Source organism: Lepisma saccharinum, chromosome 23, assembly GCF_977018435.1.
Source record: "Lepisma saccharinum chromosome 23, izLepSacc3.1, whole genome shotgun sequence".
Classification (NCBI taxonomy): domain Eukaryota; kingdom Metazoa; phylum Arthropoda; class Insecta; order Zygentoma; family Lepismatidae; genus Lepisma; species Lepisma saccharinum.
This window is the reverse complement of record NC_139251.1, coordinates 39,099,454-39,125,935: the sequence shown is the minus strand read 5'-3', so window position 1 is coordinate 39,125,935 and position 26,482 is coordinate 39,099,454. Positions and strand designations below refer to the sequence as shown.

General features: G+C 39.5%; 1 protein-coding gene across 6 annotated transcripts in view; it reads right to left on the bottom strand.

The window, feature by feature from the left end:
• The window catches only part of Evi5 (ecotropic viral integration site 5), a 130,258-nt gene that overhangs the window by 63,056 nt on the left and 40,720 nt on the right, over positions 1 to 26,482 (bottom strand). Inside the window, exon 1 of one of the 6 annotated variants that reach the window (XM_083110114.1) lies at positions 4,667 to 4,779. The exons of 4 other annotated variants lie outside the window; for them this stretch is intronic. In XM_083110114.1, the coding sequence (XP_082966240.1) occupies positions 4,667 to 4,722 (56 nt within the window). In that variant the 5' untranslated portion in view covers positions 4,723 to 4,779. Of the gene's footprint in view, positions 1 to 4,666; positions 4,780 to 26,482 lie in introns of those variants that run through there. One more of the 6 variants, XM_083110112.1, reaches the window with a different exon arrangement.

Sequence of the window (26,482 nt, the reverse complement as noted above, 5' to 3'; positions counted from 1 at the left end):
TCCACGTAAACGAGTTTTCAAAATACATATTGCGCAATTACTGCATTCTTGTCGCTAACGAGTGGGCATATCTCTCACGTTTACGAAAATAGAAATTGTGATACATGCAAGATTTAAGAGAAGCCCTTGACCCTCTATACCCCCTGGAGAATGTAAAATATTTTGCATGGTTTATGAAGATTTTGTTGTTCATGAACGTTTTCAGTTTGATTTTAGCTCTCGGAAATGTGTTCTTGTGAAGTAAAGTGCGTCTGTTACCTTAGCGTGTTACTTTACCGTGTAGCAGAACAGCCCGAAGGATTCGCGCAAGTGAATACAGCACCCAAAACGACTTTCCACAACAGCAGCTATAATTTTACGTAGTTAGGTTAGGATTGTTAGGTTTGGTACTGATAGTTCTTTTCGACGTGTTCTTTCGCTATTTTAGTATGCATACAAAAACAGGTAGCGGCGAAAATACTCTGAAATCGTGTATACTCAAAACGCATAAGAGTGTAAGGGGTTACTCTTTCCAAATGTCAACCTCCCTTCCACGTTGTTAGTAATTTATCTACACACCCCCAACATCCGTCTAAAATTTTTCACAAAGGCAATATTTAAGGTCATTTTGGCAACCCATAAATAGGAACTTACACCCCCAGATGGAAAATTCTAGATAAGCCCTTGCAGACTAGCGAGGCTCTGGCGTCTTGACTCACAGGCAGTGTAATCCTCCTGTGCGACTCTTGTTGTGTCGTCCCTATATACGTTTGAGATTTTCCCTTCATTCATCTTATCACCATTCATTCTGGTCTTCGCGATTAGCCAAAAGTGGCAAGAAAGCGAAATAAAATTCGCGATTAGCCAAAAGTGTCAAGAAAGCGAAATAAAATTAACTAAATCAATCAAAAATAATAATTTATCGTATGAAATGCGTTTCGGTTCATCATTACAAGAAAATATAAACCATTTGCACTTGTTTCGAATCTTCAGCTGACAAAATTAATATCATAGCGTTACCGAAAACTAGCCCTAAATTCTTGTGTTATTTCTCGGGACGAGACTGCGCCAAGTTGCATCTCAAAGCCATCTCTAGATTAGGCAACACTCCAATTTCACCAGGGTTGTTAAAGGTTCCGGAAGTTTAAATAAATTAAATTCCGGTCGAGGACAGAAAATAAGCAAGCGTAAATGGGTTCTGGACTGTAAATAACCTTAATTGTAGTGTTTAAATTCTGTCCATGAACTTTTTTCCGGATCGACTTAAATACGGTCCAGGACCTTTTTCCCGGATGAATTTAAATACGGTCCAGGAACCTTTTCTCAGGATGAATTTAAATACGGTCCAGGAACCTTTTCTCAGGATGAATTTAAATACGGTCCAGGAACCTTTTCTCAGGATGAATTTAAATACGGTCCAGGAACCTTTTCTCAGGATGAATTTAAATACGGTCCAGGAACCTTTTCTCAGGATGAATTTAAATACGGTCCAGGAACCTTTTCTCAGGATGAATTTAAATACGGTCCAGGAACCTTTTCTCAGGATGAATTTAAATACGGTCCAGGAACCTTTTCTCAGGATGAATTTAAATACGGCCCAGGATTTTTTCAATGAAACAAAACGCAATATTGACCGAATTTAAATTCGGCGAAAAAAAGATTCCGGTTCTTCAGAGGAACCCATGAGAAATTATGGATTCCTAGACCTCTAACAATCCTGAATTTCACCTTCTGTTCTCCATTTTTAAAACTGCCAGATAAAAAAAAACACATTGACTTTACTGTTTTCCACTCCGGCTACATTGATAACATGCAATTCGAAAGAGAAAGAGAAAATATTGAACTCCAGCACCTAAGTGAAACATTATGGCATGGCACTTTGAAAGCGATTTGTACGATTAAAAAATCCAACCGGAAGTTTCTCCGGAATTCATCTTCCAGTCACGTAGCCTCGCTGCATAGCATGAAAATCCCGGCTCGAAGCCAACTTGTCAACAGCCGCTGCGAAAATCTGTAGCACGCAAGGGAAGGAAACTAAACACGGAAAACGTTGATTCCGCGCGCGAGAGAGAGAGCATGTTGTGCAAGCACGGAAAAAATTGGAAGCCTGGTCCGGACGGCCATGTTCGTGTGATGGAGCTCCATCCAGCCATCCGCATCCTTTTCCCTCCAAAAAAGTAACATGATGCAGAGTGCGGGAGACAGGTCAGTAGACAGACAAATGGCCACGCCCATGCGATCAATAACCGGCTACAGAGATAGACAGCGGGCTTGAATTGTACCCCTTCCCCAGGGCTGTCTAGAAGGGGTCAAATCTTGCCCAAGGTTCATAGTGCGAATGGTAGGCTTTTTGGGGTCCAACCCAGGACATATTCGCGATAAACTCGTTACTGCTGAATTTCAGTTTTTTTTTTAACAAAAATAAATTGAAATTACTTAAAAGCCTTAACATTTTATTGGAACATTAAACTATAAATTATACAAGCAAAAAATATTAACATTATTTTCTAAAATCAATCAATTAATTTTCAAATGTTTAATTGAATAATACATTTTCTGATGTTTAGGAAACCTCTCTGTTCTAGGTAGCATTATATGTTAGTTGACTCAGTTCTACTTTTCACTAGACATGACTTTTTTCAGAAATGGCTACTTTGTTTTAATAACATCATACAATTCACAACATGAAAGTTCTGAATTAATTTCAACATTCAGCAGATGTTTAACAGTGGATATTGGAAGTCTACCTCTTTCTGAGACCAAATATTCCCCATAATTGAAAATACTCTCTCAATTGGAGCAGATGTTCCAGGCAAAGACATAACAAACTCAACCATTTTAGAAATGTTGGCACATGAAATATCAGTATTTTAAAACAGCTTAAAAATTGGTCGTGAATATTCAATACTGGTAGCTATTTTAATGTTCAGATTCTCAAATCCCCGGACAGCACTAAAAACCAGGACTGTCCGGGCTAATCCCGGACGTATGGTAAGCCTAGCCAATGGGGTCCCGCACCTTTCAACTTTTACCGGTTTTTTCTGTGCTGGTAACTTTGAAAAATAAAGTCAATGGCGTATGTCGGCTCAAAACCTACAGTCGGGTCACGCTACGAACCAGTGTGCAATCGCAGCGCAGAACGGTCATTTTGACAAAATCCTCTTTCCCTGCTGGCTGTTCGAGGAGACTGTTCGAAAGGTTTCCGCTTTTTGCCCAAAGGGGGCAGCGGTTGGTTTAATTGGCTGTTTGACCGCAAGTTCCTTCGTAGATAAACGTGGCAACAGAGGGTCACTGCCAGTAAGGCGGGTCCCGCCCCCGCGTCGGGAGATACCGAGATTTCACTATAGGTTACCTTACCATCAGTGGCGTGCCCAAGGGGGGTTATAACCCCTCCTTTGGCACAGTGTTCCTAAAAAAAAAAAGACGTCAAATGTGAAAAGATAGCAAAATGAGAGCTGACCTACCAGAAAAAGTGTACGTAACCCTTCCCTTTTAAAAATCCTGGGCACGCCACTGCTTACCACACCGTAATGCCGGATACAAGAAAATGCATTTGGATGGAGGGAGGATCTTATCGAATACATACCTTGCAATTATGAAAATGTATCATTGAAAGAACAACATAAATAAACCTGCGCCTTACGACTAATTTCTTTAGTTTCTGCACATTTCTTTCTTTTCTATGGCTCCAAAATTCCCCGTTCCTGGGAAAAATCTATGCTGGGAAACAACACTGATTCGGAGGAACTGAAAAGAAACACCTTGAGGTGGCCCAGAATGTACCTTCCTCCCCGTGTCCCTTCGCAAGATCTTCGAAGAAACTATGCAAGGCTGATAACTCGTGAGAAGAAAGGTTTCCAACTCCTGAAGCACCACCATCTTATTGAAATGAACAATTTTATGCACATTTTCTAATCCATTTTCGTCTGTATTTGTGTCTCTGGGTTTTTTGGCTTCTGGATAGCCTAGAATATACGCAAGTATCCTGGCGTAAGTCATACAGTCACCGCCAATAAAAATAGGACACCTATATCCTGAAATGCTCGCTTCCCTGCATGGCGTTATGTGTGTTGCCTATCTCCACCGCGGTGGCCGAAACCTGATAGTGAATATATAACGTTAAATAATCGCCGTGGAGTTAGGCAACACACATAACGCCATGCAGGAACTAGGTGTCCCATCTTTATTGCCGGTGACTGTACATTTGAAGATAACTGGTGTTGAAACAGGTAAAACTATCATCCCCTGTGCATTGTTTGGATTTCTCTTCCAAGTACACTTCATGCACAGATAGGCTAATCGTGACTGGACCTACACAGCTGTAATGGCTTGGTAGATAGTCAATGGGGTCGTTGCATCTCAGATGTGTCCTTCACTGTACAACTGCAGATGTGGTATAGTGGAACCACAAACAAAAGAGCCTGCGCAGATCCGCGACTCCTGTGCACCGTGCTCCCGCGTGGAGGGGAGGGGCAGAGGGGAGCATGCTTCCTTATGGCCCGAGTTGAACGGAAAAAGAGGAGGTGCGCGGAGACTTTTCGCCGAAGGTTATTTTGTTTGTGGTCGCTCTACACCGACCATGTATCTTTAAAATTATCATTGCATCAGGTCATCATATTCTCTCGGCGCTCTTGCCCCCCAGCCCCTCCCCGTGAGCGCCAAAACATCCAACAGCAGCACCACTTACCTTTTCCTGACGCGACCTCGCTCCCACCTGTACAGCGACAACTTGTGCAGCACCATCAGATGGCACCCGGGTTCACCCTCCTTGGGTCAAGTTACGTGGCCTGCCAGGTTTCCAGGTCAGGGAAACATACCTGATCCAAGTGGAGAACATGAACAGATTTATATCTTCAACATCCATGAATTTTCTTCCCCATCAAGTTTGAACACAAAAGAGCGACCAGCCACTAGTCAACCACAGACAGACACACACACAAATAAGGATACATCAATGGATTCTGACCCACCGAGTAGAACTTGGAATTGGCGCTCTCACTACAATGTGATAAAAGAGATGATCAATCTATTCAACAAGTCAGGGTTTAGTGTTTCTCATTCTGTCCCGTGAAGTTCGAACAATAGGAAAGAATTTCACACCCACATTGTAACTAACTTAAGGTGATAACAGACAAACGACAACCGCGAAATAGAACTGTTTAGATTAAGATTTCCAGTTTCTTAAGTGCTTAGGGTTGAATATGCACAATTAGGAACATTCTAAAAACGATCAGATCTAGGAGACCTTTTTTGCGAACCTGCGATTATTGAAAACTTTGTACTACTCCTTTCTCCCAGAGCAAGTTTCAATGGCAAAAGGCATAGGCTTATTTCCTAAAACTGACCTACAACAAGCCAGTATCCAAGAAGGGGAACACTACGAAATATTTTAATGTGAACGTATAAAAACCTACGAAGAAAGCATTGACCACATTACAGATTTTGCAAGAATTTCGATTTTGTCCTTGCATAAATGAATGGGTTGTTTGTGGAGAAAGGCAGCTCCAGAAGTCACGATTTAGTCGAGACAGTCCATTTCTTTCTAATCCCTGTCCCGACCTTTTAGAACTGCAGTCGTAATTCACTCAGACATGCGCATCATTTAATTCATACATCTCATTTTCTAAACAATATTTCTAAATATTATCATGACTGTTCAATGGTACTGGTACAAGAAACTTAAAGGAAATTTGAAAATATTGTTAATTTGCGGAAGAAAACATTATTCGAACCCTTCTGAGAATTGAATGAAAGCACCAAGCTGCACGTCGTGTGACAGCTCTTGTCTGTAAGTGATTGTCAGTGCCTTGGAATTGTTTCCGTTACTTTGGGCCATAATATTGCAGCTCTATAATTGTACATATAGCTACCATAGCACTGGTGGTCACATCTATACTCCAACAACATTTCGGATCTTCCTTTGTTCCACACTTTTGGATCTGCACCCCCTCAAAAAACACTTTCTCCATTTGCGTCCACATTTCCAGTCAGAGCAGTCCCAAAATATCTTGCCAGATTTCGTATCAGATACTTGGAATCGCGAATTGCCCTCACCAACACCGAAATGTAGCTCTTACTGGGAATCGACCCCGGAATCGCTCACAGCAAAGGTGAGAGCGCTAGCCATTAGACTACGCGGAAGCTCAGCAAAGAGGTGCACTAGAAAGTAAATAAAGACTACAGTAAAAAAGAATAAACTCCCGCCATACGAAATTAGACGTGCATGTGCTATGCACTTCTAAATCGATACTTGCATGTGAAAACACCACACACAACTTACGAACGGATGCTATAAATAGAACACCATAAAATTGTTTGGATAACACGTACTAAAATAACTTGTTGTTCCCGAAGGAATCTCTGGATTCCATTTACTCGAAAACAAGCGTGCGAACAATTGCGAGTACAAAACACGCTGCAGAGACGGATTGAACCGATGAATCAGGGTCAGTGTCAAACAACAACAGGCAGCCTGCATGAATGTAAGGAATCAAGATACTTCCGAGAGCATTAACACAATGTTTTCCAGTTGCTCATTCAGCACGACTCTTCCTCAGCTGTCAGCCAACGGCACCATTGATCAGCCAACCTTCACCATTAAAGTGCTACCAGCATTCCAAAACCCCTGACGCGGAATCAGGAATTTAGAAACGCTCAGAGGAAGCCCAGACTCAGTAAAACAAGCGCAACAAGAACAACTCATGCCTCGACCAATTCTAAGCGATTGTATCAGTTCCTCCAGATAGTAGATTCAATGTATATGTAGGTTTCTGTCACTAAATGTTCTCCTCAAAGCAGTTGAGACTGATCTCAAAATTGAAGAATGCCTGTTTCAGATGATGCTCTCGTCAATGGCAACTCAAACTACATAACTGGGATAGTGCAGCCCACGGCAAAGGCAATAGTAAGTGAACTGTTCATTACCATGCCAACGCCTACCAATCAGTATTTTTCCATTTATACCGTGGTTATCACAGTGCGCTACGACGTCAGGGTGTTACCTTTGTCGCCGATTGTACAGACACTTTCATGTGATATTTGAAATTTTATCTAAACCAAATTTACTTTGCTATGCGACTTCTTCAGACTAACCAAACTGACATCTGTCAGGCGGGAGATTCGGGTTCAATTTCCGAGGTGGGTGATGATTACAGGTAGGAATTTTTCCAGCAGTATCCCTGCAGCTCTGGGGTTCATCAGGCATCTTATAAATTGGTATCTAGGGACAACCCTGGGGAGTAAAGTCATGTCATCTCCAGCAATGACCGGGATTGTGAATGTGCGTGTGTGTGTGTGTGTGTGGGGGGGGGGGGTCCTTCCTTCATGGCATGCTGCAAAATTAATCACAGTCTGTCCAAGGAGACTGTGAATCAAGAAGGGGAGTAAGCGAGTAAGCGGAGCAAAGCCGTGCACGCTGTTGGATACGGCTGATAACTGCAATCCGTTGCCCTCTCCATACAATCCCTTTCCTCTCAAGCGTTCATTGGTCGAGTGTCACTATTTGCGCAGAGGTCTAACAATGCCCCTGCTGCAGAGTACAGTGGGAACCACAGTGGTGTTACGTGGTTGCATTTTTCAGGATAACTTCCATTTTTTAGACGGTTTGTAACGTCGACACGAGGATTCCAAGAGAAGATCTTTACTAAGAAAAGCTGTTTCTCTTGATGACCCTTACACGCTGCAAATGTTTGAGCGTTGGCACTCTGTAGTTAAGAAACTTCAGTCTCTGGAGTTTCAAACCCACTCTATGCACAGATAGGCTAATCGGGACTGGGCCTACAGTTTCAAGTTCAATTTGAACCAACCATGTGCTTTCATAGGCTATCGGACCCGCGACCATTCCGAGACACCACAAGTCCTGTGCCGATAACATCCCTTGTAATCACAACTATACTATATAGAGCATTATTGAACATTTTCATCCGGGTGAGCAGTATGCAAGGGAAATAAAAAGTGCAATGAAGCAACACTGAGATCGAAGCCACAAAAGCAATAAAGTAATATCGATTGGTGTTCAGATTTACAGCCAGCCGATGCTGAACCATATTAGTTTTGCTGATAAAGATCCATGCCAGTTCGACAAGTGTTAACGGAAATAACTTGTTCCATAACTGTGGCGAGCTAAGAATCGATTTCAAGTGCAAGGGACATCTCTCCGAGGCATTTTTGGATCGATATGCCATACTTCATTTGGGATAATTCCAAACTTTCAGTTTTATTAGATTTACAAGGACATATCACAATCCACATGGTTTTGAACTCAGGTTCGAAACTAAAGCGTCAAAACTGGCAACTTGGTCGTCAAAATGTGATACAATAAATAATGATAATAATAAAATTTTAAAAAATGCAGTTAAAAACAGACAACTTCCACTTTCCGCAAAAATTTAACACTTAACCAATATTGGTCACCAGGAGTGCCAACCCCCCCCCCCCCCCAAGGTCGTGGACGCATCCCGCTCAAAAGTCGTTCATCAAAATCCCACCAAAAGAAATGTTCATCACAACCCCACCCCTCCCCCCCCACACACATAGTTTGGATAACCACACAGTAATTGATTTTTGTTTGAATATCGATAATTTGATTTTTTTTAAAATTACATTTTTTTAAATTCGTAAGCTTTACACAACGAAAACTGATAGTATTGGGTTGGCAACTAAGTTCCCGCCGTTTTTTTTAATTGGAAAAATCTCTATGACATTAAATACGTTTGGCACGAAGGTGTACATCATGCGAAAGAGAATATATTGTTCTACCTAAATTTATGTTTCTTTGTTACTAAGACACATTTTTTTGTTATTTACAGATCATTAAAATGGAATGTCAAGTTGAGAAGAATGAGCATTTTCGACACCTCCTCCTTTTTGCCTTTAATCAAGGTTCTAAGGCCGCAGAAGCTGCTCGCAACATTTGTGCTGTGTATGGAGTGGGTGCTATAGCTGAAAGAACCACCCGTGATTGGTATGCGAAGTTCAAAAAAAGGAAATTTTGACCTCAAAGACGCATCTCGTTCTGGCCGTCCAGTTGAGTTCGATGAAGAGCGATTGAACCACCTGTTGCATGAAAATCCGCGTCAAACAACAAGGGAACTGGCAGAGACAATGGTTTGCTCCCACACTACTGTAGAGAAGCATCTTCACTCGATGGGAAAGGTTCAGAAGTGTGGAGCATGGGTGCCTCACACTTTAAGTGTCACCAACAAAAATCAACGAGCCACAATCTCCGCTGGTTTGCTTGCTCGGCACCGTGCAACCCATGGACACAAGGAACGATTTCTACACCGAATCGTTACTGGCGATGAAAAATGGTGCCTTTACATGAATATGAAGCGGCGTAAGGAATGGCTGAGCCCCGGGAAACAAGCGACCCCACGCGCGAAACAGGAACTTCATCCGCGTAAAACGATGTTGTGCGTATGGTGGGACTGGGAAGGGATTCTCCATTTCGAATTGCTTGAAAGGAACCAAACGATCAACGCGAAACTCTATGTGCAACAAATGGAACGACTCAACACGGCTATTCAAAAGAAAAGACCGAATCGGCAGCATGATGTTCTTTTGCTGCACGACAACGCCCGCCCTCATATCGCCAATATGACCAAGGACGCCATTCAAGCTCATGGTTGGGAAGTGCTGCCACACCCACCATACTCTCCCGATTTGGCACCAACGGATTTTCACCTCTTTCGGTCTCTTTCAAATGCTATGCGGGGAGTTTCATTCAATACTGATGCAGAATTGAGAGCTTGGTTGGATGACATTTTCGAGTCTAAACCCCGTGATTTCTACCGACGAGGTATTGAAAACCTTGTTGAACGTTGGAAAAACATTGTAAACAACACAGGTGAATACATTATTGATTAACTACTTGTATCTGTTTATTGAAAGCTAACCTTTTAACACCTTCCTTAAAAAACGGCGGGAACTTAGTTGCCAACCCAATATTTTACAATTATCCAGTCGGTCGTAGCACAGGAACACATACAAGCGAAACTAATCGTGCCTGAAATCATCCAACACTAAAACTGAAACAAAACACCAGACATTGTTTACCACCGGCCGAGATGCCAACAATCGAAAGCCGCATGGCATTAGAAATCTTTCATTGCAGTTGGAATTAAAAGACTAAAGAAAGAAAAATCACGCCTCACTTTCATGTTTGCTACAGAAAATAGTGTTCTTGTGGATGTTAAATCATGAAGTAGATGCTGAACATCTAAGAAACATAATAAATAACAAGTCGATCAAACGAAACGATCCCTCCCATTTTTGTGTGAAGAAGTGGTAGCTAAACTATAAAAATGTCCCCCCAAAAAATTCCCATGACGCAAGCGCATCATAAATCCCCACCACCCTGTGAGCACCCCTGTTGGTCACACATATTGTGTGCGTGTGTGCGTGTGTCTATATACAGTTCGTCACAAAAAAATAGCACCACTCTTAAAAATTGCATGTTTAGCGTGATTTAATGAAAATCATGACTTTTATCCACCCTGTATCCGACCATGGTTCCTTCCTTGCTCTTGCCCGGTTTACAGGCTCGGAACAAAATTTTTGTTGCATTGAAACCAGCACTTATTCTAACCGAATTTGGGTGCGCTAATTTCAAAATTGAGGTTGGTTTTTCTCTGTAACCTCTAGCTTTTTGCAATTCAACATTTTAAAGTTGGATGCCACCTTGGATACCATCTTGACGAAGATATGCTTAATTTATTCACAAACACGTGGAAGTGCATCACAATATGCATTACAGTTCGAAAATACGGCAAAATAAAGGCACTTTTTGGAGTAATAAATATGTATTCAATATAGTAAAATTTGAGTATGAATTTAAGGCTTTTTTAAAGTGTACATGTGGATGGAAGGCACTACAAGAAATTTGATATGGATGGCATGCATAGAGATTCACGCAAGAATTTGTGCCTGTGGCCCTTGCTTTGTGAACTTGGTCAGGGCAATCTTGCTGGCAACTGTAGTCTGCAATCATATTCTTCTCCCGTCGCCTTTGACATGCTGTTTCATGTCATTATGTTCTTCTCGCAAATGCACTGAGTGACCATAAACATTCCCGTTGCGTTAAGAGAACACACATGATACTGGGCTTAGAGCTATCGAGAAATAATCACCATTCTTTGGACTATACGAGGTAAGACCTAACTGGATGAGAAGACCTGGGATATCATGGCAGTAAACAGTGTTTGTCTTCTGAAAAGAAGTCCATAAAAATCTGATCCCACTTTCGGAAATATGACACTTTTTTTTACGAGTGTAGTACATGTTTTTTTCTTGCAGCTTGGATACTAATAACTCTTTCTTACGTCTAAAGGATGAAGCCATGATCCGATATGTAAAACCGAAAAAGAGGTGTTTTAGGTCCTCACCGATGACGTAGTGGGAACGTTTGTCACCTTGTCATTAAGGGGTCCTGGGTCCGATACCCGGTTGAAGCACATAGTGGTCAGATCCAACTTTAATCTGCGGGTCTAGTCCAGATTAGTCGTTCTACACATAAACTGGATTTAAAACACGCTCAATGAATCAATCAGAGGTATTTTAGTGCATGGTTAGGGTAAACCTAAGCGTCGTTGTCCTCCTATCCCCAATGTAAATACTAATGGGTGTCCTTTTCGCAAAGTAAAAGTTTCAAATTGCATGATAACTATAACGCGTACGGAAAAAAAATGGCTTTGTATTTGAAATCAGCATTGAAAAATTAAATAGAAACAATTAAAAAATCAAATGCAACAGAAAATGAGAAAATATTGTTCCCCTGTGAATTCATACCAGAGCACAAACGCAGTTGATAGGTCAAATAACATATTTAATTATAAACTGGACATGTGTCCGAAACATCCCTGGACAATGAAGCACGATACAGAAAAGCTAAATACAGAATACATCTGTCTATGGTTTCTCTTCTTCTGGCAGTGATGGCCAAGTCTAGTAGCCATGCACTAATAGGCCTACCTGGACCGATCACGCAGTGGTGCTCTATTTTTGTAACGGACTGTATCCTATTGGTTTTCAGTGAACCACTGACAAAATTTGATGCTGCGTAAATAACGTAAGCTTTTCTTGATAACATTTTTGTTAGTTGTTGCTAGAGAGCTAGAACAACATTTATCGTATCATGTTTGCATGCAATCATGAACCACACTCATTGTTTCCACTGATATTTATATTTTTCTGCCCGATAACATTATGATAGTACTCTACGAAAACGGGATCGTGTTAGCAGAGAAACCGTCCCTGACATATTAACCCTTTCGATCAATTCATGCATTATGGAACGGTATTTGCAGGTACGTAGTAAACATTTTTCGAAGGCACTTCTTTGGATCCTCTTTCTATACTTTTAGTATCTTGATTCATTGAAATTTATGTTCCCTAGACAGAGGCGTAACTTGACGGATGGAAGAGGCACTTGCCCTCCCCAAAAATTATCAGGTTTATTAAAATTTACAACTTCGTTTTTTTTAACCTCTTCGGACGTGAGGATAGAAAACTTTGTGATCCTGACCTTCCCCAAGCTAAGCCTCAATTTCGATTCTGCTCCCGCCTAGTTATGTTGCAAGTTACGCCATGTTCCTAGACAGGTTATGTACGGTGGCACGAGTCGCACACCCCTTGACGTCCGCCCTGCTTATCTGTATAGTTTAAGAACATGTAAATATTATTAATTCCCAAGACAAACTGTTTGTGTCTGCGAATCCTAAGAAACTCTTCGAGTTACGGGTATGAAATTCGCCATGGGTGATTAAGCTATGAATGGAACGTAGCCAACACAGCAGCTTTCTTGACCCATTCATTCGCACCACCCACTAATACCATCCTGTTTTCATTTTCTCAGCCAACACTTGGATGTTTGCCAAAGAAGGGCGAGACAACATCCACAACAAAGCGAATACTCATTTTAAAGTTTTAAACGCAAGAGCGCTAATTTCCCCTCAAAAATATGTTCTTGATACAAAATAACAGTTTCATATTTCCACATGGATGCTTGTACTTCTACCTGCATTCCCTAGTTTCGGATGCTTATTTGGCAAGGGCCATTTGGAAGGGAGGAATAAATATATATTTTTTTAAAAAAAATGGTAACTGGTCCACATTAGGAGTCATCGTGGAAATAACACAAGAACCTTCGTTCCTCGAGTGGCTAAAATGTTTTAACTTGCTCAACGTTTTGATGTACGTACCACAGTGTCTACCAAAATAAAGAATTCAAAATCCTTGACTCTATCATAACATTTTTTTTTCGTTTTTCCCAACCTTTGTTTATTCGACCCCTACTTAGGTAAAGTTTGAAATTAGCAATTAAGAAAATAAATATTTATTTAATGAAAAACCCTTCCCGAAAGGGCAGTTAAGATGAAAGCTGAAGCTGTAATTAACAACAGAATTAGACTTGCTTATGTATTAATGCGCCCTGGACTGCGTTTAGAAGACAAGCGAGGCTCTGGCGTCTGGACTCTCAGCCACTATGTGGGGCACGTGTTGTCGTCCCCATATGCCTGTGATTGTCCCTTCATCCAGCTTACCTTGCCATCATCCTCATCTTCGCGATTAGCCAAAGGGCAGACAAGTGAAGTAAACTAGCTAAATCGTTCAATCAGTCATTGTGATAGCAAAAATTCTTGACTACAAGTACAATTTCTTGATTTCTTAACCTACTTCTTAATATCATTACTTTTTCTTGGCTTTCCTGTCTGGTAGACACCCTGAGTATATGACTCCATCGGCAAGTCACCTGTGAACCGGAGAGCCCTTGATTACAAGGCGACAACGTTACCACTATGCTATCGGGAAGGTGATTAAGTAAAATGACACAGTGGATAATGTCCAATTATCATTGCATGGTACTACACAGCGTGGTTACTCGAAAAATTTTGCATTTTGGAAGGGGTGAATTCCCGCAACTACTTTTTGAAGTACAGATATTACATAAAGGCAGTCCTCCCCAATGGCAAAAATCAGAAACCACGCAGGAATTTAACCTCGTCAAAAAGCATCCTACCAGTACAGAACTACTGCCACTCATTCAGACAAGTAATATGACTTCATCTCTCGTAAAATAAAAATGTTCCTTGGTGTTTAAGAATGAACATCATTGTAATAGTGTAATATCCTTTGTGTTTGTGGGACCATGGATTCAGTAAACCAAGAAGTTCCTAAATTTCACTTAGAAACGTGAAAAAACCACAGGTGACTTGCAAACAGACCGTCTCCAAAGGAAGAAGATGGAAGGCAGATGGGATTGAGGTGAGACCTTGTAAAAATTCCCAGCTAATAAAAAAATCATGTATAATTCAAGGGTTTTCCGGAAGCAGCTACTTCCTTCAACACGCAATTAATTCAGCACCAGTGCTCTGCAGGGAACAGGAGATGAAATTTGAGCGTAGCTTAACCTAGGGACTTGCAACGTCTCGTCTTGAAAATAAGACAAATTTGTGTTCCTTTTTGAGAACACCACGACATTAATATTGGCAACTGAAGATCCGTTAAAGTGCAAGTGGTTTATTATTATGTAAAGATAAACAAAAAAAGCATTCCACACGACAGAGATTGATTGTTTTAGTTTTTAGCTTTTCTGCCGCTTTTGGCTAATAGAGGTGGCTGTTGAGGTCTAGGCAGGGATTCGAACCTGGACCCCTGAAGTCATAGCGTGCTATGCTAACCACTCTGTCACGGTCGGCAGAGAGAGAGAGAGAGAGAGAGAGACACGAGGGGATTCTGGGAACAAAGCGGAAACCCAATTTAGACTTATGCATAAACTTCGTTACAGGTTGACACTATTAACTTGGTCACATGTGTCAAACGAATAACGTAATCCGATTTTTAAAATCACATTTCTGTCAATCACATACAGAAAACGTGCTTCCCCAAACAGCTCTCTCTACAATAACATGCTTGCATGATTGGGTTATATTACGTTGTTCTTCTGCCACTTCGGGCTAAACGCGACGATGAGGATGAAAGGCGACGAGATGATTTTGATGAAATGTCATTCACAAACACACATGGACAGGACACAACAAAAGTTCCACAGAGGATTATACTGGCTGATCGTCGAAACGCCAGAGCCTCATTAGTCTGCAGTCCAGGGTGTATTACGTAGAAGAGAGGTAGAATAACATCAACAACATTAATCAGGGTCATTAATGCCGCTCTTATTACAGACAAGAGCGTAGGAGGAGAGGAGGATTACACACACAAGGAACATTTTCGGCACGGTAATTCATCTTAATTGCTCAATATTTGTCTTCTTTATATTTCTCTCTTTCTTCTTTGATTGTTATTGTACAAACATTTAGTAGGTAGAATGTATTTAATATGTATATGTATCCATCGTGGTTAGGTGGTAGAACAACCGCAGGCTGAACCTCGCCCTTTAATAAAGGAAAATTGAATTGAATTGAACTGAATAGTGATGTACTTGAGACATTTAGCTTATTCAACCACAGATTATCGTGAGACACATAAATTCCAATTCTTCTCCACGTAATTCCGAATTTTGTGTTGATTGTTCATATTTATGTAAAAAAAAAAGTTCCCCGTGCACATTGCAGCGTGCTATGAAGGCACACATGAAGGGACGTCTTGGTAGGGCATTTTCGATCTGGATGTGATGTGATCAGCACCACTCTTCGGTTGCCATTACCTCCAGTTTTAATTTATTTAAGGATGAGTGAACTCCAGAGCTGCTATATGCAGGGACATGGCCAAAAAGTTCCGACCTTAGGTCACCCACACCGAGTATCGAACCCGGGTCTCCCGTGTGGAAATTAGACGTCCTATCGACTAGGCAACCGTGGCGGAGGGTCGGTCCTCCCCGTAGAGTTAGGTAAAACGCACAGCTGTACAGGGAAGCGAATATTTCAGGATCTGGAGGCGTAGTTTTTATTGCCGTTTACTGTACAAAAATATAATATCCAAAACAAACAAACAAAAAAAAAGTCAAAATGCCAATATTTGTTACGAGGTCGTTTGCTTTAAATTTTCACTACCTATTTATTTTCATATATGAGGGTGTCTGTCTATAATTTAGTAAAAATTAAATTACATTTTAGATGGTCATCAGTGAAAAAAGAAGACCTTACTTAAAGTTCAAGCCTGAAATGTGTCGGAGTTATATTATCGTTTTCATAAAAAAGCACCTGTAAAGTTACTTCCAGTTAGTTGGCAAAGTAACAATAACTGTGATTCAGTTACTTTCAAAAAGTAAGTTTCCAGAGATTTCCAGTTATTTCGACACAGTTTTATTTGTTACTTTGTCGGTCTATTTCACACGCTCTTTTAACAATAATAATAGTAACAACGACAGCAGTCCTGAAAGATTCCGGTCTATATTACGGTGGCCACTCTAAGACCATGATAAAATTCAAGTATAAATCCCGGTTTTCAAGGCAAATTTTCAAAAAGTTCAAGGCTACATGTTTTCTCTATTTCAACCTTAAGTATTATCGCCTCTCACTACCCACACACATAAATATATTAACATTATAAAGGGTCTGTGTGATTCCAATGCATCCAAAAATTCTAACTACATTCAACTAAACGGTATATATCTTTAAAATATATTTAATTTAAGGTGCGGAGTTCATATTTACCATTTCAGATACTCAAACTCGAAATACATCTACAAACACCAGTCACAAATGTTACGGTTTATATTCTACGAAAAATAGTTAATTATACGAGAATTTCAGACTAAAATTTACATAATCATCTTCAAGATATCTTGTAATAAACTTCCGTCTGTCGGATAGATTTTTCTGCAAAGGGCACTAATAATGTAAATGGATTGAAAACATTCTTTTTTTCCCACACAGCTTTCCTTTCCTTCCTCGATAGGCTAAACTGTGAAAAACGTGCCTCAGAGCATTTATAAATATGAATAAATTCAATGGGATTTGAATTTATTAAAGTTGCAATTTTTCACGCCTACGGAGAATAATTCACGCAGAATTCACACATAATTCCCGGAGCCAATAATTCAAGCAGAATTCCCAGAATTCAAGGAATTCTCTGTGAGTAGCCCACCCTGTATATTCAAATTTCCCGCAACGCGCACAAACAGTTATGGTAACTACAAAGTACATTGTACGTCTCCATATAACGGACTGTCTTCCACGTGCTAACTCTTAGTTATGAGCATCATTAAATCGTGACAACGATTGAGCGTACTACAAGAAAAAAAAGTCACGCATTCGGTGTGACGTGTCTTTAGTGTTTAACGGAGGCTACTAAACAGACAGTTATCAAACAGAACAAATAGTCATGGCGGAATAATTCCATTTCATTAACTTGATATTTCTCCAGTTCATAGGCCATGGACACGTCGTAAAACTGCTTAAGTGGTATCCTGCCTGCTCAAATATTTATCGAGTTACCCATCCTTAACCCCCCCCCCCCAGAAAATAAAATGTCATTAAAAAATTTGAACACGTTTTAAGAAGCCTATCTCTCAAAACTGACACTTCTAATGTGTTCATTGTTACCATTACTGGAGAGAGCACATCGAAATAGTCTAAAAACCACGCGTTTCATTTTGGCATTTAGGCGCCATATTGGATTCAAAATGATTGAATTCATGTTTTTATATCGCTTGTTTCTCTGACATTTATAAACCGTTTCAATTTTCTTTTTAAAATTCTATACTCTAAGTAAGATCTTCTATTGTTGTACTTATCATATTTTCCTTAAAATCAACAATACTGCTAGAAATTTTAAAAATAAAAATTAAACAGAAAATTTATAGTAATATGACCTTTATGGGAGAAGTTCATCTGTAATGCTGGGTTATCTGGTATCTTAAACCAGGTAAATCATATTTCTCAGACTTGACCACTTATGATGCAGGGTGCCCAAAAAATAGCAAGTTCAGATTCCGGGTCTCCTCAGCTTCAGTGCTAACGATGACGAAATCGGCTGCTTCCAGTTCGCGTACCCAACGGCTATGTCGGCACAAACGAAAATGTGGAATTAGGACATATAATGTATGCCACCCGTTGATTCTTATGGTATGGTATGGTATGGTATTACGCTCTTGCAATCAAGAGGTTCTATCCCCGATGGACACATATTGGAAGTGGATCGGAGCCCATTTTAAACTGCAGATCCACTGATTGATTGATTGTTTTGGTTTATTTAACTTCGCTTTTCTGCCACTTTTGGCTAGTCGCGAAGATGAGGATGAGTGATGATACAATGAAATTGATGAAGGGACACTCGTAAACATCCATGCCCAGGCCGGGATTCTAACTCGGAACTCGCCGGCCTTCGTGGCGGAGTGGTTAGGCATGGTTGTTATTTGTGTGTCCCTTCATCAATTCCATCGTATCACCTTTCATCCTCATCTTTGCAATTAGCCAAAAGTGGCAGAAAAGTGAAGTCAAATAAACCAAACCAAACCCCGGGACTCCTGCATCGTAACGCGCTGTGCTAACCACTCCACCATGGAGGCCGGCAAACTGTACCTCCAGTCCCGATTAACTTATCTGATCATAAAGTGAAATATAAACTCTGAGATAAGATATATATACCACAATTACATTATATACCTAAGATAACAGACATTGTAGCACGTTGGCCTCAGGGTCATGCTTCCAGTCGAAAACCCTATGTCCCCTTCATTACAGAATGCCTAATGCATTTCCGTGTTCCTTTCAAGCAGATGCTGGAATCTACACATTGGCATCTTAAACTGTTGACCGCCGAATCGGAAAAAGAGAGCCCAATACCTATCATTTGTCTACCCGAGGAAATCGATGGTAACAACCTGTGACAGCATGGCGGATACACGGAGATCCTGTTATGCGCGACTGCTCGTTTCTTTATTGCTTTCGATGGCGCATTGCTGAACCTTATAACAGGGTGTCTACCAAAACAACAAATCCAAAATTCTTGACTTTATCATGACTTTTCATTTTTCTTAAACTTTATTTATTCGACCCCTAATTATGTAAAGTTAGAAATTAGCAATGAAGAAGATTGATTGATTTGCTATATTTTACTTCGCTTTTTGTGCCACTTTTGGCTAATTTGCGAAGATGGGGATGAGTGATGATATGATGAAATTGATGAATAGACACTTAGAAACATGCATGCCCAGGCCAGGATTCGAACCCGGGAGCCCTGGCGTCGTAGGCGAGGAATGAAGAAGAAAATAAACATTTATTTAACCTACAAAAAGCTGTATTTTAGAAGATTGCATTGATTTGATGTTTAAAGTCCACTTTGTGCACAATAAGGCTAATCGGGACTGGACCTACAGTTTAAAGTGGGATGCGAACCACTATGTATCTCCATCGGGTATCGAAACCGGGACACCTTGATTACAAGGCTGTGTATTTAAGAAGAGAATTAGACTTGCTTATATCATATATTAATGCATCTTACACTGCATTTGGCAAACTAGCGAAACTCTGGCATCTGAACTCACAGCCAGTATAATCTTATGTGGGGGACTTGTGTATTCGTCCACATATGTGTGTGTGTGTGTGTGATTGTCCCTTTACCTTTATCCATCTTATCTTACCATCATTCATCCTCATCTTCGCGATTAGCCAAAAGGAGCTGAAAAGTGACTAAATCAATCAGTCAGTCATCGTAACAGCAAAAATTCTTGACCACAAGTATAAATTCTTTACTTTTTATTGACTTCTTGTGCATTTCTTTACTCTTTCTTGACTTTCATGACTGGTAGACACTCTGTATAAGCCAGAGGTTGTTAAGGGCAATACTCTTCGGAACGAATGAAACAACTGGTGAGAAAACTCATGTCGTAACTGAACGTTTACAAGGAAATACTCACTGATGGGAAACTGAAAAGATTGTAGGAAAAAAAAAAAAGAACGAAAAAGGGTCAGTCTATCTGAAATACAGTTTTATAACGAGTGTCAAAGTTACGCCACCAATTACGTTGAAGAACAAAGTTCTGAAAGGAAGAGGGATAGGAGAAAAAAGCGATAGCTTGCGTTGATTATTGTTTTATCGAAACTAAACAAACATTCTTCTAGAAATCTTGAACTGTCACCCGTCACTTCGAGCTGATATCAAATGCCATGAGTCATAAAATAAACTTCCACTCACAACCCGGTGTAGCACCACTTTACATTATGAGACAAGTTTGTTTTCTTAAGCATGATCTTCGACATTAATTATTATTTTTTTCTATTAAATGTGTTCTTCACTTCAAATCTCTGCAGCGTGTCATTAATGTACCGTTGGAATGGCATATTGCCAAAGACACCGAAGTATGATATCACTACAGCAAAATCAGCGGCAAAACTAGAAGGGAATGCCTGCCCAATTACCAATAGTTTGGGCACATGAGAACAGAGTATAATAGAGCAATGGTAAGCTAAATATGGACATTCCATGAAAAGTGGTCCTACTCCATGTAAATAACAAAATGAATTAATATGGACGTTACCACTATGCCATCGGGAAGGCCCTCGTAGCATATATTGTGTGACCACTTGTATTAAGAACTAAAAGGCTTACAAATGCTTATTTTTGTAAAAAAAAATGTTGCTATATTTTATTAGTTATATCTGAATTTAACCTGTTATCGGGTAAGTAATTTTTCAATTTCTACCTTTACATTAATGTGTCCGACAACATTTTCACATCCTTCTTTATCCTTCTTCCCGAATTATCTTTACAAAATATCTACAATCGAGATGATTGTTGAAGAAAAATGGGAATTTTGTTTCTTTCCGTATCTAACCCTGGCGACAACAAAAAACCTCTAGTTCCCATGACTTAACCAGGTTTTTGTACGTTTTTACAAAATTCCATGACCTCTTCTAACGCTGATTTATATAACATTTCTGCGTTTGCGGGTCAGTGGAAACCCTGTATGGTACAATATTTTTTTTTCAAATTCTTTCTAGAAATTCCATGTACAAAATGTTGCGTCTACATTAAGAATAGAGTTTTTTCAAACATGTAAATTCTCACTACTGCGACATTCATACACACTTCTTTCTATCACCAAATGTACATTCGCCAATTACTAGCAATTAGAGAGGACAACATTACCTCACACATCTTTCAAATTTTAAGATGCACCTCAACGACACTGGAATACTTCAAAAAACAGCAAAACACTGTACAAGTACACTAGCAAAAACATAAACACCACTCGACACGAAGCTGCGAAAGAACACCGTGAACCCAATGTTTCCAATAACCACATCCTCTCGCTTTGGAGACGAAGGACCACCGCCATATGCAACCACTAGACAACGAACAATTCTCATCGAATATGAAACCACAGAATTGGGATTCATCACACAAAAATGCCACACAGTTGTTAGTCCCTGACCTGGAAACCCACCTGACCTGGTCGTGCAACGACGAAGCCTAGATCTCGAAGCTGTTAGTCGCCCGGCCCGGTCCGACCCAGCTTCCGCCAGGAGCAGATCAATAACTCCGTTCTTAGCAGTCCTGGGTTCACGACGCGGGGAAAAGTGAAACGCTTCATCATATAAATTCTGCTCAATACAGGCATAACAATGTGCATTGAAAGAAATGCAATCAATGTCCGGTTTCAGCGGTTTAGCATTTGAGTCTTAAGAAAGAAACCACGATTGGATAACAGGTATATTGGGCAGTTTACTACGGAAGACTTTCTAACAATGATGCTGAATTGAAGCAGTGAGTTTTCAGTTCACTCGGAAGTCGATGAATTTACAGTTCATTTCCGGATGAATTAGGCATTTTGGAAAGCTGCGATCCAGTCCCGATTGAACACTTATGCTTAAAGTGAGCTTTAGTGCACAATTTCGCACTGTCTCCCCTGAATCTGTCCATAGGAAAAGTTAGTCAATTTATGAGTGCCTATAACCTTTAATCTTGTACGGGTATCAGCAATGATTTTCTCTATTTCTCTAGCCAATGGTCCCGGATTCGAATCCCGGCCTAGGTGTTCTTTTGTGAGTGTCCCTTCATCAATTTCATCATATCATCACTCATCCTCATCGTGGCGACTAGCCTGAAGTGTCTGGAAAGCGACGCTTAATAACAAAAATTAAATCTCTTTCTCTATTCTCTGGTTCTTGAATAAAAACCACGAACACTTCAATACTTTTCAAGTGAACCAAGCCATTCTTCATTTCTTGATCATAACCACTATATAGTAGTCTAGTGCAGCATTAAAAAATAAATAATAAAAAAAACCTTTTCGATAATCAATTTTCACTTAAATATTAAGGTTAAATTACACACACTGTGGTTTATGTAGCTTAACCAATACGAAGATTGGGACATTTTGGACGATTAGCGGAGACGTTATCGAACAGCTTAGTTGTTGTTATACGAACATGAACTTCGGATATCCACAAAGAACGAACGAACAAAAATAAAAACTTACAAGTGTTAATATGTAAACCTTACGGTAAAACGGCTGGGATGTGGTTGCGTCTCAACACCAATGAAATACCAATTTTAAAAACGTGAATTAACTGTCTAAAATATAACAAAAATATATTTGGTTGCACGCAAACTTTCAACACCGTCAAAACGATATCACAAGCAGTGCTAGAATATCTACAGACCAATCGCCTTCCATCAAAATATTGAAGCAACAACCTTCTTCAAGGTAGTAATTACGATATTAGCTACTTTAAAGAGCAGCACTCGTTAACAACTATCAACACAACAGAAGCACGTTGATGGAGCCTGAGTGAAAAGTCGAATGTCTCAACCAATTTCGTGACGGCAGCGAGAAAACGTCGTGCGTGCTGGCGTTTCTCAAGTAGGCTTCGAACAGAAACTTGAGAGGCAATCTTCAAATTCTCTCATCCTTCTTTACGTCAAAAGGAAACTGTTGAAGACGACATCTGGGTAGATGCTAGGTTCTTACTATTCATTTACCCACGTTTCTCACTCATTTAGGGGGAGGGGGACTGACTTTTCCAGGGAATTTTTACAAGAAATTTCCAGAACATTTTTGGGTGCTTAAACTGCACGTTTAATGAAATCTAGTTCATTAAAAAAATGAACAAAAGTATAAAAACATTTTATGTAGTACATCTTCTGTAAAGAAACTGCTTCAAGAAAATAGGTGGAAGTCATTTCCATCCCCAAAACTCTGACTAATACCAAAAACACTTGATTTTCACAGCCTTATCCAGAACTTTTTATATATTTTCAATATTCCTCTAATTTTCCCAGCTATACGCCTTCATGGCGTGGTGCATAGCACAGGGGAGCACTTTACTTTTTTCTCCAGAAAGTGGGCACCTTAACTTTCTCGTGGCTTGAAGGATATTTTACTTTATTTTTTTTTTAAAAAAAGCCTCAAAAACTAATCTATTTAGAAAACTTTGAATGTAGATCACAATCGATTTCATCTTTTCAGTCCTTGTACTTGCTGGGTATTAATTGATTTATGTTATTTAGCGCCGCTTTTCTTAACACTTTTGGCTAATTACAATGATGAGGATGAATGATGATAATAATGAAGGGGCACTAACAAAGAACAGACATGCCCAGGCAGGGATTCGAACCCGGGCCTCCTGCGTTGTAACGTGTGTACTGTTGGGATACGGACCAAGTATAGTATAAATATTACATATGAAAAACTACTACTACTGGATATTAATGAAAACTTAAAATGACAGAAATTGTATGTCTCTGTGTGCGTGGTGAATATATTATGTAATGAATATTAATATATAATTTATGAGCCATATTTTATATGTATATTTACTAGGCTGAGCCGATACCACTTTGAACCGATACCGATACTTGTATAATTCCAATTTAAAATAACAAAGGCTATTATATATACGAGGGCTATTTTTTTAACCTCCGATAGGGCATGAAATCTAAACCACAGTGAATAGAAAAATGGGTTTATTGACAAAAGTTAAGTACACCTATAATCTACTCCAACGTTATCAGCAACAAGATTCAGACATTTATCGTACTGATGCACCAGCTTTCCAATACCCTCTGCAAAAAGAGGTACCGCCTGTCTGCACGGTGTCCCGAAGCTCCTCATTGGTGTGGAAGCGCCGTCCTCCCAACCAATTGTTCATCACCGGGAAAAGGTGGAAGACCCTCGGCACCAGGTCTGGGATGTAGGGAGGGTGATCAAACACTTTCCACTGGAATCGTTGAATAAGGGATTGGGTTGGAGTGCAGCAACATGCGGTCGGGCATTATCATGAAGCAAGACAATGCCTCTCTGTTTGTTCTGGATGACTCTGCGTAGTGGCAGGGGGTTTGCCAATCACGCTGCGTGACGCCCCGCTTCCTAGCGATCCACGGGACAGCTGGCGGCGCCATCGGAGGTTGAAAAAAAATTGGCCCTCGCGCGTGTGTGTGTGTGTGTGTTCTGTTGCAACTATGCATCTCAAGTTTACAATCTTTTTTAAATCAGTGTCAATCGATCACATTTTCAAGTATGAGAGAAATATTATAAGAAGCTAAGAGCGAGATAATCGTGTCGTCGTGCCCCCACCCCCAATGTTGAAAAATGAGTTCATGCCTCTTCAACCTCCTCTAAAACTAAGGAATCAATCTTCCCAAACTAACATGAAATCATCCGTGAATACAAGAATAATTGGCGATTTACCAGCCCCGGCCGGACCATTACCTTCTCTATCTGAAAGCCTTATGGCTTGCTCCGGTCACGTGACTAAGCGTCAGCAACTGGAGGCGAGATAGCCGCCATGTTTGATTTGCTTCTTGGTAATCAATGTTGGACCGTTCTAGTGAATATGGAATTGTAATGCAAATTTATGAAATGTAATGGAGTTTACATGACGTGTAAATATGCTTAAATGTACAAAAGGTATGGTGTATAAGTGTTGTGTTTTCAATTGCAGAGGCAATTATGATGAAAGAGGTAAGGGTAACGTTCACATGTCTTCAAGATGTTGCTGAAAATGAGAAATGTGTACGCAATTCCATGTGACTCGGTTCCTACGATAAAATACAAGTTGAGTAACAAAGGTTTATAGTTATTCATAAATAAATACCAGAAATAGTTCATGATGTAAAGATTTCATGTGTCCGGAATAGGCATCTAATATACTCGTAGATTTGGTCAAGTTTTATCTTTGTCAACATTTTTTTTTAGAAATATCAAATAATGTACCCTGAATTACAACGTTAAGATTAACGTTAAGATGCGTTGTTGCTTATGATTGCAAAATAATTTGTTTCAAGATTTAGTGAACCTTTAAAATATAACGGTCATGTCTACCAAAGCAGTTTGTTAGTATAAAATTATGCAAGCATTCGATAACATTCATATAATTTAAACAAATTTTCAGTTTCAAAATATGCTTAATGAAAGAAAACTATACAACTGGGCCAAATTGATACATGTGTACATTTACATTCTTATTTTACCCCACTTTTATGTTTCTTTAGGCTAATCGGAGGCTAATGGAAGTCATGTTGTGCATTCAAATACAAGGGTACGATGTGTAATAAGAACTTCGATGAAATATTCGTGTGTAAAATTATCCAGAAATATATTACTTATCTTTCAAACACAAATGTTTTCACACAGAAAGCATTTTATTACCTAGCTATGTTAATATGAACTACAAATGTAGTAAATTTTATAAAAGTGTTTCATGTGAACTGTCTCTTTTTTATTTCTTGTCTTTGTGAAGCTTCGATGTTCGTAATTTTGATTATTAAATCAGTGATAATGTTTATTGTTTCGTAATTCACTAACATTCTTCACGATTTTATTAACAGAGTGTAAACACAGTGTAAGGAAATATTCCAAATGTTTATTTTCCAAATGAACGCTAAGATCGACATATTAATCTCCCCTTTTTTTCAATTAAAATTTTGAAACTCGACGTTTTTGTCACAGATCTTACTATTGACAATGAAAATATTCAATTTGTTTATTATCTTTCCTTCAATAAAGTCAATAGGATCGAAATTACATTGTGACAAATGATTTAGGTTTAGTCTTTATTCACAGAAATGTAACACTGCCCTTGTACCAATATCTTTCGCTTTTGCTGAGAGGTTATAGAAATTAAGTTATTGTATTGAGATTATATAGCTACACAGAATATCTGCATTATCTGGTTTATTAATTTTGGATAAAGTTAAAGAAAATTTAATTGATTGGATAACTTGGCAAGTTTACGGTCAACCTAACATCCGGAATTTTTTATTTAATCCATTGATTTTTACATACAAAAGTTCATACAAGAGGTGTAACGAGTATTTACTGTAGCTAATAAATATTCCGGATAATATTTTTCAAAGAAATACAATGGTTAAATTTTCCACTAGGAAGTTTCTAACGGTTTTCAACTCTTTCTTTGTGCTATGGTAGGAATTTTTGTGGTGGCCATAGTGAGTGACTTCCTGAATGAAAATTTTGGAGTAAATAATCAATATTTTACTTTTCTCTTCTAACTATATTCGTCGGGAGGGTAAATGTCAAAATTTAACTTAATAAAAGAAAGAAATATGCCTTAATTCTCTACGATAAAAATACGACAAGGGGTTT